General features: G+C 46.7%; 1 protein-coding gene across 1 annotated transcript in view; it reads left to right on the forward strand.

The window, feature by feature from the left end:
• Positions 1–5,520: 5,520 nt before the first annotated feature.
• LOC145348138 (class I histocompatibility antigen, F10 alpha chain-like) overlaps positions 5,521–16,076 on the forward strand; it is a 70,754-nt gene continuing 60,198 nt past the window's right edge. The window contains exons 1-4 of the mRNA XM_080196300.1: positions 5,521–5,639; positions 6,001–6,261; positions 6,593–6,865; positions 7,861–8,124. Coding sequence (XP_080052426.1) covers positions 5,531–5,639; positions 6,001–6,261; positions 6,593–6,865; positions 7,861–8,124 — 907 coding nt within the window. The 5' untranslated portion in view covers positions 5,521–5,530. The remainder of the gene's footprint in view (positions 5,640–6,000; positions 6,262–6,592; positions 6,866–7,860; positions 8,125–16,076) is intronic.

A 16,076-nucleotide genomic window follows, 5' to 3' on the forward strand; every position in this document is an offset into this window, starting at 1 on the left:
TGGACCACCTCGCACTTGCCAACATTAAATTCCATTTGCCATTTCCTGGCCCATTCACCCAGCCTATCTAGATCCTTCTGCAGACTCTCCACACCCTCTGCACAATTTGCCATTCCACCAATCTTGGTGTCATCAGCAAATTTCGACCCCTACACTCGGTTCCCTCCTCCAGATCATCTATATAAATGGTAAATAGCTGAGGCCCCAGCACCGACCCCTGGGGCACTCCACTAGTCACCATCCGCCAATCCGAATAGCACCCATTGATCCCCACTCTCTGCCTCCTATTTGACAACCAATCCTCTATCCACGCTAACACCCTACCCCCAACTCCATGTCCCCTGACCTTCTGCAATAACCTCTTGTGAGGTACCTTGTCAAACGCCTTCTGAAAATCAAGAAAGACCACATCCACCGGCTCTCCTCTATCCACCGCCCGAGACACATCCTCCTAGAACTCCAGTAAATTTGTCAGACACGACTTCCCTTTAACGAAACCGTGCTGCATCTGCTCTATCAAGCACTTTCTCTCAAGATGCCTCGCTATTTCCTCCTTGATGACGGATTCTAACATTTTACCTACATCAACAACTGCCCCCACTCCCTCCGCCCATCTCTCTTTATTGACTGTCTCAACACAACTCAACCAGAGGTTAACTGTAGAGACCCTTCAGTGCAGAAGGAGGCCGTTCAGCCCATCACATCCATGCTAACTCACCGACAGACCAGGTTATGCAACTCCACCCAGACAGTCAACTAAGGTTGGAATTGAACCCAGCACCCTGGCTCTGTGAGGCAGCAGTGCTAACCATTGTGCCACCATGTCATCCACATCCACACAGATTGCTTCCCATCCTTTAGGTTTGTGCACAGGATGGAGAGATATTGATAAACTAAAAGGAGAAATTGTTTGATTACAAATGAGGATATCTCTGAACATAAACAACTCAGTTATTCACACAGTAGTTTAAGCTTTACTGTGAATTTCTTTAATTTTTTTTTCTAATCTGCTTCTGATATTCCACCAACTGGACATTAACAGACCATTTCAGAAAAAGCAGTGACATCCATTTCTTCATCATGATTCAATAATCTAATCTTTGGTCTCATATCTCCATGATCACTCACTATTTGTTTCTTCCTGCTGATTTCTCCCAAACATTCCAAATTCCCTACTCTAATCCAAGCACCGAATCTCCAAATACTGTTTCTTTGTGCACTATTTTAACTTTCAATTAACTCTGTCTTATCAACTATTCACTTTTTCAAATCAATTCCTTCCTGAACAAACACAGTAATTCCTCAAACAAGGCTCCGCAACTGGAGACCTATTGTTATTGTGATTGGTTCAATGGTAGAAGGTTTAATATAAGTAGAGGACAAAGCTCACAGAGTGAGAGGGACAGTAACAGTACAGGACACAGCTCACACACTGAGAGAGACAGTATCAGTACAGGACACAGCTCACACACTGAGAGGGACAGTATCAGTACAGGACACAGCTCACACACTGAGAGGGACAGTATCAGTACAGGACACAGCTCACACACTGAGAGGGACAGGATCAGTACAGGACACAGCTCACACACTGAGAGGGACAGTATCAGTACAGGACACAGCTCACACACTGAGAGAGACAGTATCAGTACAGGACACAGCTCACACACTGAGAGAGACAGTATCAGTACAGGACACAGCTCACACACTGAGAGGGACAGTATCAGTACAGGACACAGCTCACACACTGAGAGGGACAGTATCAGTACAGGACACAGCTCACACACTGAGAGGGACAGTATCAGTACAGGACACAGCTCACACACTGAGAGGGACAGTATCAGTACAGGACACAGCTCACACACTGAGAGGGACAGTATCAGTACAGGACACAGCTCACACACTGAGAGGGACAGTATCAGTACAGGACACAGCTCACACACTGAGAGGGACAGTATCAGTACAGGACACAGCTCACACACTGAGAGGGACAGTATCAGTACAGGACACAGCTCACACACTGAGAGGGACAGGATCAGTACAGGACACAGCTCACACACTGAGAGGGACAGTATCAGTACAGGACACAGCTCACACACTGAGAGAGACAGTATCAGTACAGGACACAGCTCACACACTGAGAGAGACAGTATCAGTACAGGACACAGCTCACACACTGAGAGGGACAGTATCAGTACAGGACACAGCTCACACACTGAGAGAGACAGTATCAGTACAGGACACAGCTCACACACTGAGAGGGACAGTATCAGTACAGGACACAGCTCACACACTGAGAGGGACAGTATCAGTACAGGACACAGCTCACACACTGAGAGGGACAGTATCAGTACAGGACACAGCTCACACACTGAGAGGGACAGTATCAGTACAGGACACAGCTCACACACTGAGAGGGACAGTATTGTTAGTTTTGTCACCGGCCGTATCCGCCAGATACCCACTAGCGTGGCAGCCACCAGACAACTCTTGGTTTCGTTGACACTGTTAGGTTTCCACCAGTCGAGTTCGGAGCGCCAGGGGCAAATTCCCCAGCCGGAAGCCCTCCCGATATATTCCCCTTTTCTCCCGTTTATAGACTTAGACGACCACCGGCTGTCTCGTTCAATCACAGTTTATTATACAATCTTGCAAGATCGGGTGAGCTGGTGCGCACACCCTACACACGTTGGCAACACATTTTATACTGTTTTTCAAACACTGTAATGGCTTGTACTGTGTCATTCCCCCTTAATTGGTTGTTAACCTTGTTAACGTTAATTAACACTCTCCCAACTCCCATTTTGCTAACCCCAGCCCCAGTCAGCAGTTATTTTGCGCCTAAACTCGTTACTGCGGTTATCTACTTCGTGTAACCTAGTTAACTGTCTGTCATGTGCCTCCCCCTTTCTGTATGCTGCTGAACTCGTCCATTTATGTTAACTCTTGCAGCCTTAAAAATTACACTACTTCTCACAGTATCAGTACAGGACACAGCTCGCACACTGAGAGAGACAGTATCAGTACCGGACACAGCTCACAGACTGAGAGGGACAGTATCACAGAGGTACTGATAATGCTGGTCCCTTTGTGTGCAGCGATTTCTGTGGGTGATGGAGTGTGAGGTGGGATTGCTGGGGTTAGATCTGAACCATAACTCTAAGAGATTAAAACCCCTTTCATTTAACCTCCTTTTATTATTCTGGTGATCGGAACCCTCTCCAAGACCAATCTCCCCTTCCTGAGGTGCGGTGTCCAGAACTGAACACAGTGACTCCAAACAGGGTCTGAACAAAGACTCTGTGAAACTGAAACTTCACTTCCATCACTTTGTACACCATCCAGATACAATCAGTGTTCCGTTAGACAGACTGGTGAAATGGGCAAACAAAGATTTCCTTCATCTGCACAGACCAGTGTGAATGCGCAGAAGGCCATATCATGTTGAGTTGCAGTGTAAACCCATACTGGCTCACGTTACATGCTATCTGCCACCTTGTACCTTGGCTTAAGTTGTCCACATCTCTGCAGCTTCTCTATGTCCTCCACAGTTTGCACTTCCATCTGGCTTTGGAGCTGTTGCAAATTTACATCCGTTACACTCATCCTCTTGGTGTGCTTCATGAATGTAGATTGGAAATGGCCGAAGTCCCAGCACTGATCCTAGTGACACTCCACTAGTCACAGCTGGTCAACTCAAAAGTAGTGCATTTATGTTGAACCTCTGTCTCCTGTCTGTTACACAGTAAGAAGTCTCACAACATCAGGTTAAAGTCCAGCCAATTTCTTTGATAATAAACTCACAAGCTTTCAGGGTTTGTCCTTTCGTCGGGTGAATGGAGCGTTCTGGCCTCAGACAGAGCATATAACATAGAGTTATATAACATAGAGTTATGTGCTCTATCTGAGGCCAGAACTCTCCATTCACCCGACGAAAGGACAAACCCTGAAAGCTTGTGAGTTTACGATCAAGTAAAGTGGTTGGACTTTCACCTGGTGTTGTGAGACAACTTACTGTGTTTACCCCAGTCCAACACCGACATCTCCAAATCCTGTCTGTTAACGAGTCCTCTGCTTGTGTAAAAAAAAACCCAACTCCTGAGCAGGGTGTCAATGCAGAGATTCACTTTAGAGAATAGGCTTTTCAAAACAAAGGATAAAGATTGAAGGGGTTCAATGCTGTTGAGCTGGTGTTCCCTCATGTGAAGTCCAGTGGATGTCTGGGGTCTCACACCAACAGAGCTTTGGCATTGAGGAAAATATGGATCTGGACCAATTCTTACTGTTCGAGCTTTGCAGGTCCAAAATTCAGACAGGTGACACTCAGATGAGGCTTCTCTGGCAGCAGGTTGTGAACCAGACTCAATTTGAGGCAAGATGGAGAGAGAATCAGATCGGGCCATATCAGTTTCTAAACTCATTCCCCAAAGAGACTGAGTTCAAAATCAACAGGTTCAAAACTTAAAGTTTGTCCCTGTAATTTGATTTCCAAAACATCACTCGCCTTTGCCTTTCAGTTTTATTCCCCATCAATTAAAGTGATTTCAGTTTGAAACTAGCAAACATTTCTTCCCCAAGTACCATACAGGTCAGGTGAAGGTAGGCTGGCTCCCTGTCCAAGGTGAAGTTATGGTCCAATTTATAGAAATAAACCCCAGGTCAGCATCCACTATTGGGGCAATGCAATGTCTTTCCATGTTTTGTGAAAGATAAGCACAGCCCAACACATTGAATTGTCCCAGTGTCATTCAGAAGTCCCTTATCTCCAGTAATATTCCCGCAAATCTCCTCTGCACCCTCTCTAATACCTCGATATTCTTCCTAAAACACTATGACCAGAGGTGGGGTCAATTCCCTAACTAAGATCTAATCAATATTTTATCAATGTTCAGCATGATCTCCTTGTTTTTGTACTCTGTGCCTCTATTTATAAAGCAATGGGGTATATATGCTTCTTTCACAGTCTCATCACATCTTCCTGCCGGCCTCACACTCACTCAGGTCTCTCTGTTCGGACGATCCCTTTATAACTGTACCATTCAGTTTACATTACCTCTGTACATTCTTCTGTTCAAACTCCACCACTTGAAATACTTCACTGGATTGTATTTGACCTGCTCTGTGTCTGGCCATTTCACCGGTCTGTCTAATGGAACATTGATTGTATCTGGATGGTGGACAAAGAGATGGAAGTGAAGTTTCAGTTTCACAGAGTCTTTGTTCAGACCCTGTTTGGAGTCACTGTATTCAGTTCTGGACACCGCACCTCAGGAAGGGGAGATTGGTCTTGGAGAGGGTTCCGATCACCAGAATAATAAAAGGAGGTTAAATGAAAGGGGTTTTAATCTCTCAGAGTTTATCTGATTGGACAGTTGTCAACATTGAGGCAGATTCTCGCCCTGTTTGTGTCCATTCTGCCGGAGACTGATGACTCACTGAATCTCTTTATTCTGATTGGTTCAATCCTATTTTGTGTCCAATCAGATTGAGGCTCAGTGTGAACAGGGAAAGACAGAAGGAGTGAGTTGAGAAAATGGTCTTTCTTCGAAAAAGAGTTTCCTCCAAATGTTTCTCCAATATGAGGGAAGCAGCAATGATTGGACTGATAGAGCTGGTCCTTCTGTGTGGAGAGGTGTCTGCAGGTGAGTGATGGGGTGTGAGAGGGGCAATGCCAGGCTGGGTACTGGGGTATTAACCCTGGGTCAGTGAGTGATGGGGTGTGAGAGGGGCAATGCCAGGCTGGGTACTGGGGTATTAACCCTGGGTCAGTGAGTGATGGGGTGTGAGAGGGGCAAATGCCAGGCTGGGTACTGGGGTATTAACCCTGGGTCAGTGAGTGATGGGGTGTGAGAGGGGCAATGCCAGGCTGAGTGGAGGTTTTGCTCTCGGTTTGGAATCAGTGTTTTGGGGTTCATGCCCCGATCTCTGTCTGTGTGTGTGGGTGTGTGAGGGTGTTGGTGTTTTTAGGGTGTATATCCTGAATTCTCTCTCTCTCTATTTCAGGCTCTCACTCTCTCCGGTATTTCTTCACGGGAATGACTCCGATCCCGGGTCTCCCGGAGTTTGTGGGTGTCGGTTATGTGGACGGTGTCCAGTTTGTTATGTACGACAGTGATCGGAGGGAGCCGATCCCCCGGGAGCAGTGGATGGTGGAGAGCGAGGGTCCGGCAGCCTGGGAGAGGAAGAAGATCTTCATAAATCAGCAGGAGATCAGTTCTAAATCTAATATTCTGCTCCTTACGTCGCGCAGCAACCAGACAGGAGGTGAGTGCTCACTCTCCCAGCACCCGGGGATCCAGGTGGGAATGAGGAGAAACCCAGAGTGGATCAGGAACCGGGAGCCAGAGGCTGATTGGCTGCGATTGGAGATGTGACAGGAAATGTGATTGGCTGTGAATGTGTGGCGGGATTGTGGCTGGCTCTGATTGGCTGTGTGAGTGTGTATTTGTGCGGGGGGGGGGGGTGGTGGTGTTTAGTTGATGTTGATTGGCTGTTTGGATGCGATTGCCCAGTGAGATTGGTTCCGATTGGCTGTGCATGTGAGATCACACATTGTGACTGTCTCTGATTGGCTGTTTGTGTTTCTGATCCACAGGGATCCATGTCTGCCAGATAATGACTGGCTGTGACCTGAGGGATGATGGGACCACGAGTGCATTCACCCAGTACGCGTGGGACGGACGTGATGTTCTCAGCTTTGACCAGGATCACATGGAGTGGGTGACCCCGGTGTCCTGGGGAGAGATCATCAAAAACAGATGCAACCGGCTGACTGACAACATTCAGCGATGGAAACATTACCTGGAGGTGGAGTGTATCGAGTGGCTGAGAAAATACCTGGAGTACGGACAGAGAGAATTGAGAGTCGGTGAATGAGGGGGGAGTGAGAGTCGGTGAGTGAGGTCGGTGAGTGAGGGGGGAGTGAGAGTCGGTGAGTGAGGGGGGAGTGAGAGTCGGTGAGTGAGGGGGGAGTGAGAGTCGGTGAGTGAGGGGGGAGTGAGAGTCGGTGAGTGAGGTCGGTGAGTGAGGGGGGAGTGAGAGTCGGTGAGTGAGGGGGGAGTGAGAGTCGGTGAGTGAGGGGGTAGTGAGAGCCGGTGAGTGAGGGTGGAGTGAGAGTCGATGAGTGAGGGGAGAGTGAGAGTCGGTGAGTGAGGGGGGAGTGAGAGTCGGTGAGTGAGGGGGGAGCGAGAATCGGTGAGTGAGGGGGGAGTGAGAGTCGGTGAGTGAGGGGGGAGCGAGAATCGGTGAGTGAGGGGGGAGTGAGAGTCGGTGAGTGAGGGTGGAGTGAGAGTCGGTGAGTGAGGGGGGAGCGAGAATCGGTGAGTGAGGGGGGAGCGAGAATCGGTGAGTGAGGGGGGAGTGAGAGTCGGTGAGTGAGGGGGGAGCGAGAATCGGTGAGTGAGGGGGGAGTGAGAGCCGGTGAGTGAGGGTGGAGTGAGAGTCGGTGAGTGAGGGGGGAGCGAGAATCGGTGAGTGAGGGGGGAGTGAGAGTCGGTGAGTGAGGGGGGAGCGAGAATCGGTGAGTGAGGGGGGAGTGAGAGTCGGTGAGTGAGGGGGGAGCGAGAATCGGTGAGTGAGGGGGGAGTGAGAGTCGGTGAGTGAGGGGGGAGTGAGAGTCGGCGAGTGGGGGGGAGTGAGAGTCGGCGAGTGAGAGGGGAGTGAGAGTCGGTGAGTGAGGGGGGAGTGAGAGTCGGTGAGTGAGGGAGGAGTGAGAGTCGGTGAGTGAGGGAGGAGTGAGAGTCGGTGAGTGAGGGGGGAGTGAGAGTCGGTGAGTGAGGGGAGAGTGAGAGTTGGTGAAGGGGGTGATGCCGGGACTCTCTATCTCGAGGTTTCTGTACTGACTCCTCTTTCTTTCTCTCTCAGTTGCCCCCGTTGTGTCCTTTACCCGTCTGGGTGATTCTAACCGGCTGTCCTGTGCCGTCACCGGGTTTTACCCTCAGGCCATCGAGGTGAATCTGTGGAGAGACGGAGTGGTGATTGGTGAGACTGTGTCCACTGGGATCTTACCCAATCACGACAACACCTACCAGATCCGGAAATGGATCAAGTTTGATCCAGAGGACCAGGCTGAGTATTCCTGTCGGGTGGAACACAGCGGGATGAAGGAGACACTGGTGGTGATTTACGGTAAGACTGTTTCTCACTGTTAGAGAGGACCCAGCCTCAGAGCAGGATCACAGGAGGGAGGGTCAGTGCTGAGCTGTCAGTCCAGGATATAGAGAGAGGGAAATAAATATTATTCAATATGTTATATATTATGGTTTCACAGTGCAACATGATAAAGTGTACCTTTCGATATTGTGATTGCACTGGGCTTGGTGTATCATTGGACACGAGAGTAGGTCTTGACCTGGACCATTCTGGGATATTACAGCAGGTGGGACCCAGTGTATCTGGGATATTGCAGTAGGACAGACTGTGGTGTATCCTGAGATATTCCCGTAGGACAAATCCCAGTGTATCTGGGATATTGCAGCCTGTCAGGAGCCAATGTATCCCAGGATATTACAGGAGATAGGGCATCGTGGAATATCAGAGGATGGGGAGAGCCTGGTGTATCCAAGAAACAATGCTTTTCACTGCACACCAAGACATCATATCAAATATTACAGTAGGACAGGACCCAGTGCATTCTGGACATTTCCTTCAGTCAGAGTAAGATCAGTATTCAGAAAAATAATGGAATTCCTTCTATTGGAGACAATTCATGAAAATCTAGAATCAGATATTATAACAATGAATATTCAGCATGGATTTTGAACTGGAAAATGTTGTTTTACTCCACTGAGTGGAATTTTTGAGGATGTAACAGAGGGAATAGACAATGGAGATGTAATAGATATAATAGCATATAATTTTTCAAATGTAATAGGAAAGGGGGTTTGTGATGGACTGATTGACATGGTCAAAGCAAGTGGAGTTAGGTGATGAGTGACAGAATGGATTACTTGCTGACTTTGCGACGGAAAGCAGAGAGTGTGAGTGAAGGGAGTTTCAGAATTACAGAAAGTGGTAAATGATGTTCCACAAGGTTCAGTGCTGGGATCACCGCTGTTCACAACTTACACTCCAGAACTTGGATATTGGAATCAAAAACACAATTTCTTAGTTTGCAGATAACATCAAATTGGAGAAAGTATTTGATTTTGTGGAGAACTGGAACAAATTAGTAGGAGATGAATAAACTTCAGGAAATAGTTGGTGAATAAAATTCAGCACAGATAAACGTGAGGTATTTTTCAGTTAACGATGAATAGGGAGGGTTGAGAAACAAAGGATCTTGGTGTAGAAATACACCAATCAGTAAACATACAGTTACAGGTTAGGCAATAAACAAAATACAATCGAAAACCAGATTTTACTTCTGGAGGAATAGAATTGTAAAGCAGGGATGTTATTGCCAAACCTTGGTGAGACCACATTTAAAGACCGTGTGCAGTTCGGGTCACCATTTCATATAAAGGATATAGAGTCAGGGGAGAGAGTGTAGAGAAGATTTACAGAGATGATTCCAGAAATGAGTGGGTGGATATCTCAGGAAACGACTGACCTGCTGGGTCTTTGCTCTCAGGAAAACAGAAGGCTGAGGGTTGATCGAATCGAGGAGTTTAAAATTATGAAAGGTTTTTTATAGACAGACACATTGAGAGTGTTCCTCTTGTGGGAAGAGCCTATCCAGTGGCCATCAATACAAGAAACCCAATGGGGAATTCATGAGAAACCTCTTCACCCAAAGAGTGATAAGAATGTGGAGCTCGCTGCCACAGGGAGTGGCTGAACTGAACTGAACAGTTTAAGGGGAAGATAGACAAGCAAATGAGGGAGAGGGGAATAGAGTTAAAATGGTTGAATTAGATGAGGAATGATGGGAGGAGGCTCCAGTGGAACATAAATACCAGCATCAACGGATGGTCCTGATTCACTCTGTCTCTGATTCACTCTCACATTTCTCTTTCTTTCTCTGTGATTCACTCTCTCATTCTGTCTCTCAGATCTTTTTCTATCTCTCATTCTCTCTCTCCCTCACTCTTAGTTGCCCATTCTCTCTCTCATTCTCTCCCATTCTCTCACATTCTCTCTCTCATTCTCTCCCATTCTCTTTCACTCTGATTCTCACTTTTCCCTCTCCCTGATTCACTCAGTCTCTCTGATTCTCTCTCTAACAGAACCAAAGTCTCACTCCCAGGTTGCTGTTACTGTCGGGATTGTGGTCGGGGTCCTCGTGCTCATCGCTCTCATTGTGGCTGTCGCCATCTACAAGAAGAAAGGTAGGAATTGGAGGGAAAAGAGCGGTAGGTGAACTGTAGTGGATCCAGGCAGTCCGGGAGGCTGGAATTGATTTGTGCCATGACTAGCCTTTCGAATCAATTCATAATGATGGATGTCAGAGACAGTGGATGATAGTTCACTGGGGGCAGGGATTGTGGGAGAGTGTTCCAGAGTAACAGTGGCTCAGGCTGTGGGTCTCAGGTTGGTGTCGGGGCAGGGAGGGGATTGGTGGGTGGGTGGAAGAGCTGCAGGTTTAGGATAGGGTCAGTAAGGGGCTCTTGGTAAAGTGGGAGTGTTTGGGAATTATGGGAAGGGTCTCAAATTGGATGAGGAGTTGAGGGTATCAGTGAGGGCTCAGGTAACATAAGAACATAAGAAATAGGAGCAGGAGTAGGCCATCTAGCCCTTCGAGCCTGCCCCGCCATTCAATAAGATCATGGCTGATCTGTCGTGGCTCAGTTCCACTTTCCCGCCCTCTCCCCATAACCCTTAATCCCCTCTCTTATCAAAAACCCATCAACCTGCGTCTTAAAAATATTTAGCGAGGTAGCCTCCACCACTTCAACGGGCAGAGAATTCCAGAGATTCACCACCCTTTGAGTGAAGAAGTTCCTCCTCAACTCCGTTCTCAACCGCCCCCTCCTTTATCTTGAGGCTGTGTCCCCTAGTCCTACTATCCTTTCTGAGCGGGAAGAGTCTCTCCACCTCGATCCTATCCATCCCATTCATCATCTTATACGTCTCAATGAGATCTCCCCTCATTCTTCTAAACTCTAACGAGTACAAGCCTAATTTATTCAGCCTCTCCTCATAGCTCAACCCCCTCAACTCCGGCATTAGCCTAGTAAACCTCCTCTGCACTACCTCCAAGGCCAAAATATCCTTGTGTAAGCACGGCGCCCAAAACTGCACACAGTACTCCAGCTGCGGCCTCACCAATGCCCTATACAGCCGCAGCAAGACCTCCCTACTTTTATATTCAATCCCCCTCGCTATGAAGGCCAGCATCCCATTTGCCTTCCTGACCACCTGCTGCACCTGCAAGCTGGGTTTTTGTGACTCATGCACAAGGGCCCCGAGGTCCCTCTGCACCGTCGCCTGCTGCAGTTTTTCGCCACGTAAGTAATAATCCTTCCTACCATTATTCCTACCAAAGTGGACCACCTCACACTTGCCAACATTAAATTCCATTTGCCATTTCCTGGCCCATTCGCCCAGCCTATCTAGATCCTTCTGTAGACTCTCCACACCCTCCGCGCAATTTGCCGTTCCACCAATCTTGGTGTCATCAGCAAATTTCGGCACCCTACACTCGGTTCCCTCCTCCAGATCATCTATATAAATGGTAAATAGCTGAGGCCCCAGCACCGACCCCTGGGGCACTCCATTAGTCACCATCCGCCAATCCGAATAGCACCCATTGACCCCCACTCTCTGCCTCCTATTTGACAACCAATCCTCTATCCACGCTAACGCCCTACCCCCAACTCCATGTCAGAGTGAGGGTCTAAGGACAGGATGGGAGGGAGGATCCAGGGCCAGGTAGGAGTGAGGGTGTCGGGTTGTGGTGGGAGTGAAGATTCAGAGTTTGGTTATAGGGGCTCAGTGCGAGTGAGAGTTTGTCTCTATCTCTGATTTTCTCTCAGTCTCATTACTCACTGAACATTCCATGTTTTACAGGGAGAGGGAAGAGTGACTACAACCCTGCAAATAGTAAGCTGATCACCAAATATTGTCTCTGTGTAACTGTGTACATCATTGTTCATTCTGTTTCAAACATTGTGTGTGTGTGTGTGTGTGCGCGCGCGTGCGTTTGTCCATCGTGCGTTTGTGTGTGGGAGCGTGGGCTTCCATGAGTCACCATCAGTATGGATGTGTGAAAATCTCTTTCCTTCTCTATGTCCCTCTGTCTCTTTGTCTTTCTTTGTCTCTCTCATATTCTCTTGATCACATCCACAGTCTCTGTCTCTCTGATAATGAACAAATTTTTAACACCTCTTCTTCCTTTAACAGCTTCTGATGGTGGGGATTCCTCATCCAGATCCTCCACAAGTATCTGAGGTATGAACTGTGTTGATAAATATTGGGAGCTGATCCTTCTAACTGGGATATTCCAGCTGGATTTAACTGTACAATCTGGTGGGTGGGATGTGAGCTCAGTGTCTGTCTCTCACTGTATAGTCACGAAAGAGCAGCTCATCCAATCCAACACTAAGCTTTGAGACTGGCCTTCTGGAGACAGCTGCTCCTGTACAGTCTGAGGGTGGAGAGATTGTGGGGATTGAGGTGTCGAAACATCTGGAAACATCGCAGTCTCGCCAGTCTCTGCTAAGCTACTCAGTTTCCTTAAGGAATTTGAAACTCTAGATCTTTCATTGAAGTTGGTCACTGAGCTGTGCCGCTCCCACAGGATTTATTATTAGTCGTGTTTTGAGATGAGTCTGATCATTGCTGAATGTTTGGGTTGTGAAGCAGAATTTAGGAGTTTAGCTGGTGTTTGGGGGCCTGATGGGTTTAGCTGGTGTTTGGGGCTCTGATGGGTTTAGTTGGTGTTTGGGGCTCTGATGGGTTTAGCTGGTGTTTGGGGCTCTGATGGGTTTAGCTGGTGTTTGGGGCTCTGATGGGTTTAGCTGGTGTTTGGGGCTCTGATGGGTTTAGCTGGTGTTTGGGGCTCTGATGGGTTTAGCTGGTGTTTGGGGCTTTGATGGGTTGAGCTGGTGTTTGGGGCTTTGATGGGTTGAGCTGGTGTTTGGGGCTCTGATGGGTTGAGCTGGTGTTTGGGGCTCTGATGGGTTTAGCTGGTGTTGTGTGGATGGAATGTTGAATGGTAGAAAATTTATGATTGAGAGCGAGGCCATTCAGCCCATAGTAATCCTGCCTGTTAATGAAGAACTCTCCAGCCGAATCTCACCTTCCTGTACTCAGTCTGTAGCTCTGTAGGTCACAGCTCCTCATTTCGACATCCATGAATTGATTCAACGTGGTGAGTGTTTCTGCCTCTACCATCCTTTCAGACAGTGAGTCCCAGGTCCGTACCACCCTCTGGGTGAAAAACTCCTTCCTCATTTCCCCCTCTGATCTTTCTACCAATTACATTAAATCTGTGCCCCTGGTTTTTGACCCTCTGCTAAGGTAAATGTGTCATCTCTATTCACCATGGCTTCTCATAATTATATCCACCCCAATTAAATCTCCCCTCAGCCTCTTCTATTCTACAGAATCCTATTCCAGCCTATCCGTTCTTTCCTCACAGTGAACATTCTCCAGTCCTGTCCACATTAAACAATCTCCTCTGCATTCTCTCCAATACAATCACATCTTTTATGTAATGTGCTGACCAGACTGTGTGCAGCGCTTCAGCTGTCGTCTGTCTGGTGTTGCTCACAGTTCTCGCAAAACCACTCTGCTCTGTGTTTTGGCTAATAAAGGAGAATATGTTATGTACCTTCCTAAATATATTATTAACCTGTCCTGATCTGATACCTTTCCCAGTCTGTGGAGACATACTCCTCGGTCCCTCTGTTCCCCCACATTACTCATTATCCTCTCATTTATTGGGGATTTCCTTTGCCTTCTTAATCCTCCCAAAATCCCTCACCTCTCACTGCTCCGGATTGAATTCCATTTTCCACTGTTCTTCCCAACTGCCCAGACCATCTTTATCTTCCTGCGGTCTGAAGCTTTCCTCCTCACTGTCACCCACACAGAAAATATTTGTACATCTCTAAAGTTCTTTATCATTCCCCCTACATTTGAATCTAATTCATTAATATAAACTACAAAAAACAAAGGCATGAGAGCTGGGTCCTTTGAAACCCCCACTGGTAACAGCCTTGCTGTCACTAAAACCCCTTAACCTTTTGCTTCCTGCCACTCCTGTAGCCCAGGAAGGATGATTCTGATGATTAGAGAATCTTGAATGTCCTCCCTTGCTTCTTTTAACCAGGAGATTTATCTCCTTTCAAAACTCTAAAATCTGTTAATACAGCCTCTGTTGCAATCTTTATTTGATGCAGTAATTCACACACTTCTTCCTTCACTGCAATATCAGCATTGCTCCCTGTTTCCCAAAAAAAGTGGCAATGTATTTATTCACAATCTCACCACATTCTCTACCCTCTCACACAGACTATCTTATCGGTCTGCAACAGACCCTACCCTTTCCTTATCCGTTCCTCTTCATATACTGAGAGAACGTCCTTGGAGGTTTTTTGATATTTTCATGCCCTCACTTTACTTTCCTGGTTTCCCTTTTAATTTCACTCCTACACTCTCTGTACTATTCCAGGTTTCTGCAGTATTAGGTGTTCAGGGTCTGATAGATTTTGCTACTGGCATATGTGGGAGTTGGGTGGATCTCATGGGTTTTATTGGGGGTGTTCCAGCTCTGCTGGGTTTGCCTCACTCTATAGTGATGTATTTCTTTCTCATCCTCAGTGTCCCGTTTGTAATCCAGGGATACCAGTCCTGAGATCAGCGGCAGAGTAGATGTGAGAATCTGGGAAGATTTCATTGAAATGACAGCGACGGACTGATTTAAACACTACATATGTGACTCTGTGTGAACAGAACTGTGGCAATAGTTTATCAGGAATTGCTCCATCTGGAGCTGCACTTTTGAATGTGTTCTGATCTGACCTGTTTATTCTGCACAGATTCTGGAGTAAGAAGTCTCACAACACTAAGCTGAAGTCCAAGAGGGTTTTTCTGGAATTACAAGCTTTTGTAGCGCTGCTCCTTCATCAGGCGATTCATTGTTTACCCTGCACTGATTCTAAAGGTTATGGGTTGTCAGGCATTGCTCTATCAGGAGCTACACTGTTTAAGCTATTCTGATCTGCTCTGTGTTGTGGGGCTTTTTGGTAATCAGGATTTTCAAGTTGTTACAACATTTTTCCCTTGACGTAGCCAAACCAAATCTCACATCTATTTGATATGCCAGCTGTATAGCAAGGATCCCAGAAAGCTAGCCAGAGTACAGAATTCAGAATTGCACAAGCAGTTATACTTTTGGACACAATTACAATTAACTAACATACCAATCAAGGTATGGGAGTTATCGCTATCCACTCACGACTGTTGATTAAGGTTACAACATGCATATGATACAAATGTTAAACACCAATCACCATCATTGCATGCCTGTTTAATATGTGACACTATTGTGCCTTTAAGAAATGGGTTATTTAAATAATCTCTCTGCAGTTTGTTAGCAGCTGTTTTTTTTCTCATTGTTGCCAATTTTTGTACTTGGGTGTCATTTTGTTGCTGTTTAAACGGTTTAAATGGGGTTTTGTTTACTTTTAATCTGGACCTACTATTATGTCCTGGAGCTTTACGAGTTTACAACCTTTTTCAATTGTTAGAGGGAAGAATGATTGATAGGTCAGATGACAAAAGTTATTTCACTTTTGGTTTGGGTTGCTGGCTGCTTTTTGCGTTAGAAGATATTTGGACTTCAAACTGAAAGGCAGTATTTTCGTGTCTCTCTCCCTGTTATTAGAAATTCTGCTATGTTGGAAGCAGTTTTTCTTACCTTCCTGGAATGAAAACTTTGCTGTCAGTGGTTTGCTGGTTCATAGCTAGATGCCAGCAGTGGCTTTATCTCTACCTCAATGTCTGCTGGAAGTTACAAGGATGAGACACAAGAGTTTCAATGCTATCCAAAGGACTAATTCACAACTGGCATTACTGAGCTGCAAACCATGCGGGTATTCTTATTTTCTGTGCTAAATGTGAGGAAGATGTATGTTTTTAAAGATGCTTATTATGTTGGAAGGTGTATTTAGTTGTTAATGTTTATACACTAT

This window comes from Carcharhinus amblyrhynchos, chromosome 9 (genome assembly GCF_965287045.1).
Source record: "Carcharhinus amblyrhynchos chromosome 9, sCarAmb.v2.hapA, whole genome shotgun sequence".
NCBI lineage: Eukaryota > Metazoa > Chordata > Chondrichthyes > Carcharhiniformes > Carcharhinidae > Carcharhinus > Carcharhinus amblyrhynchos.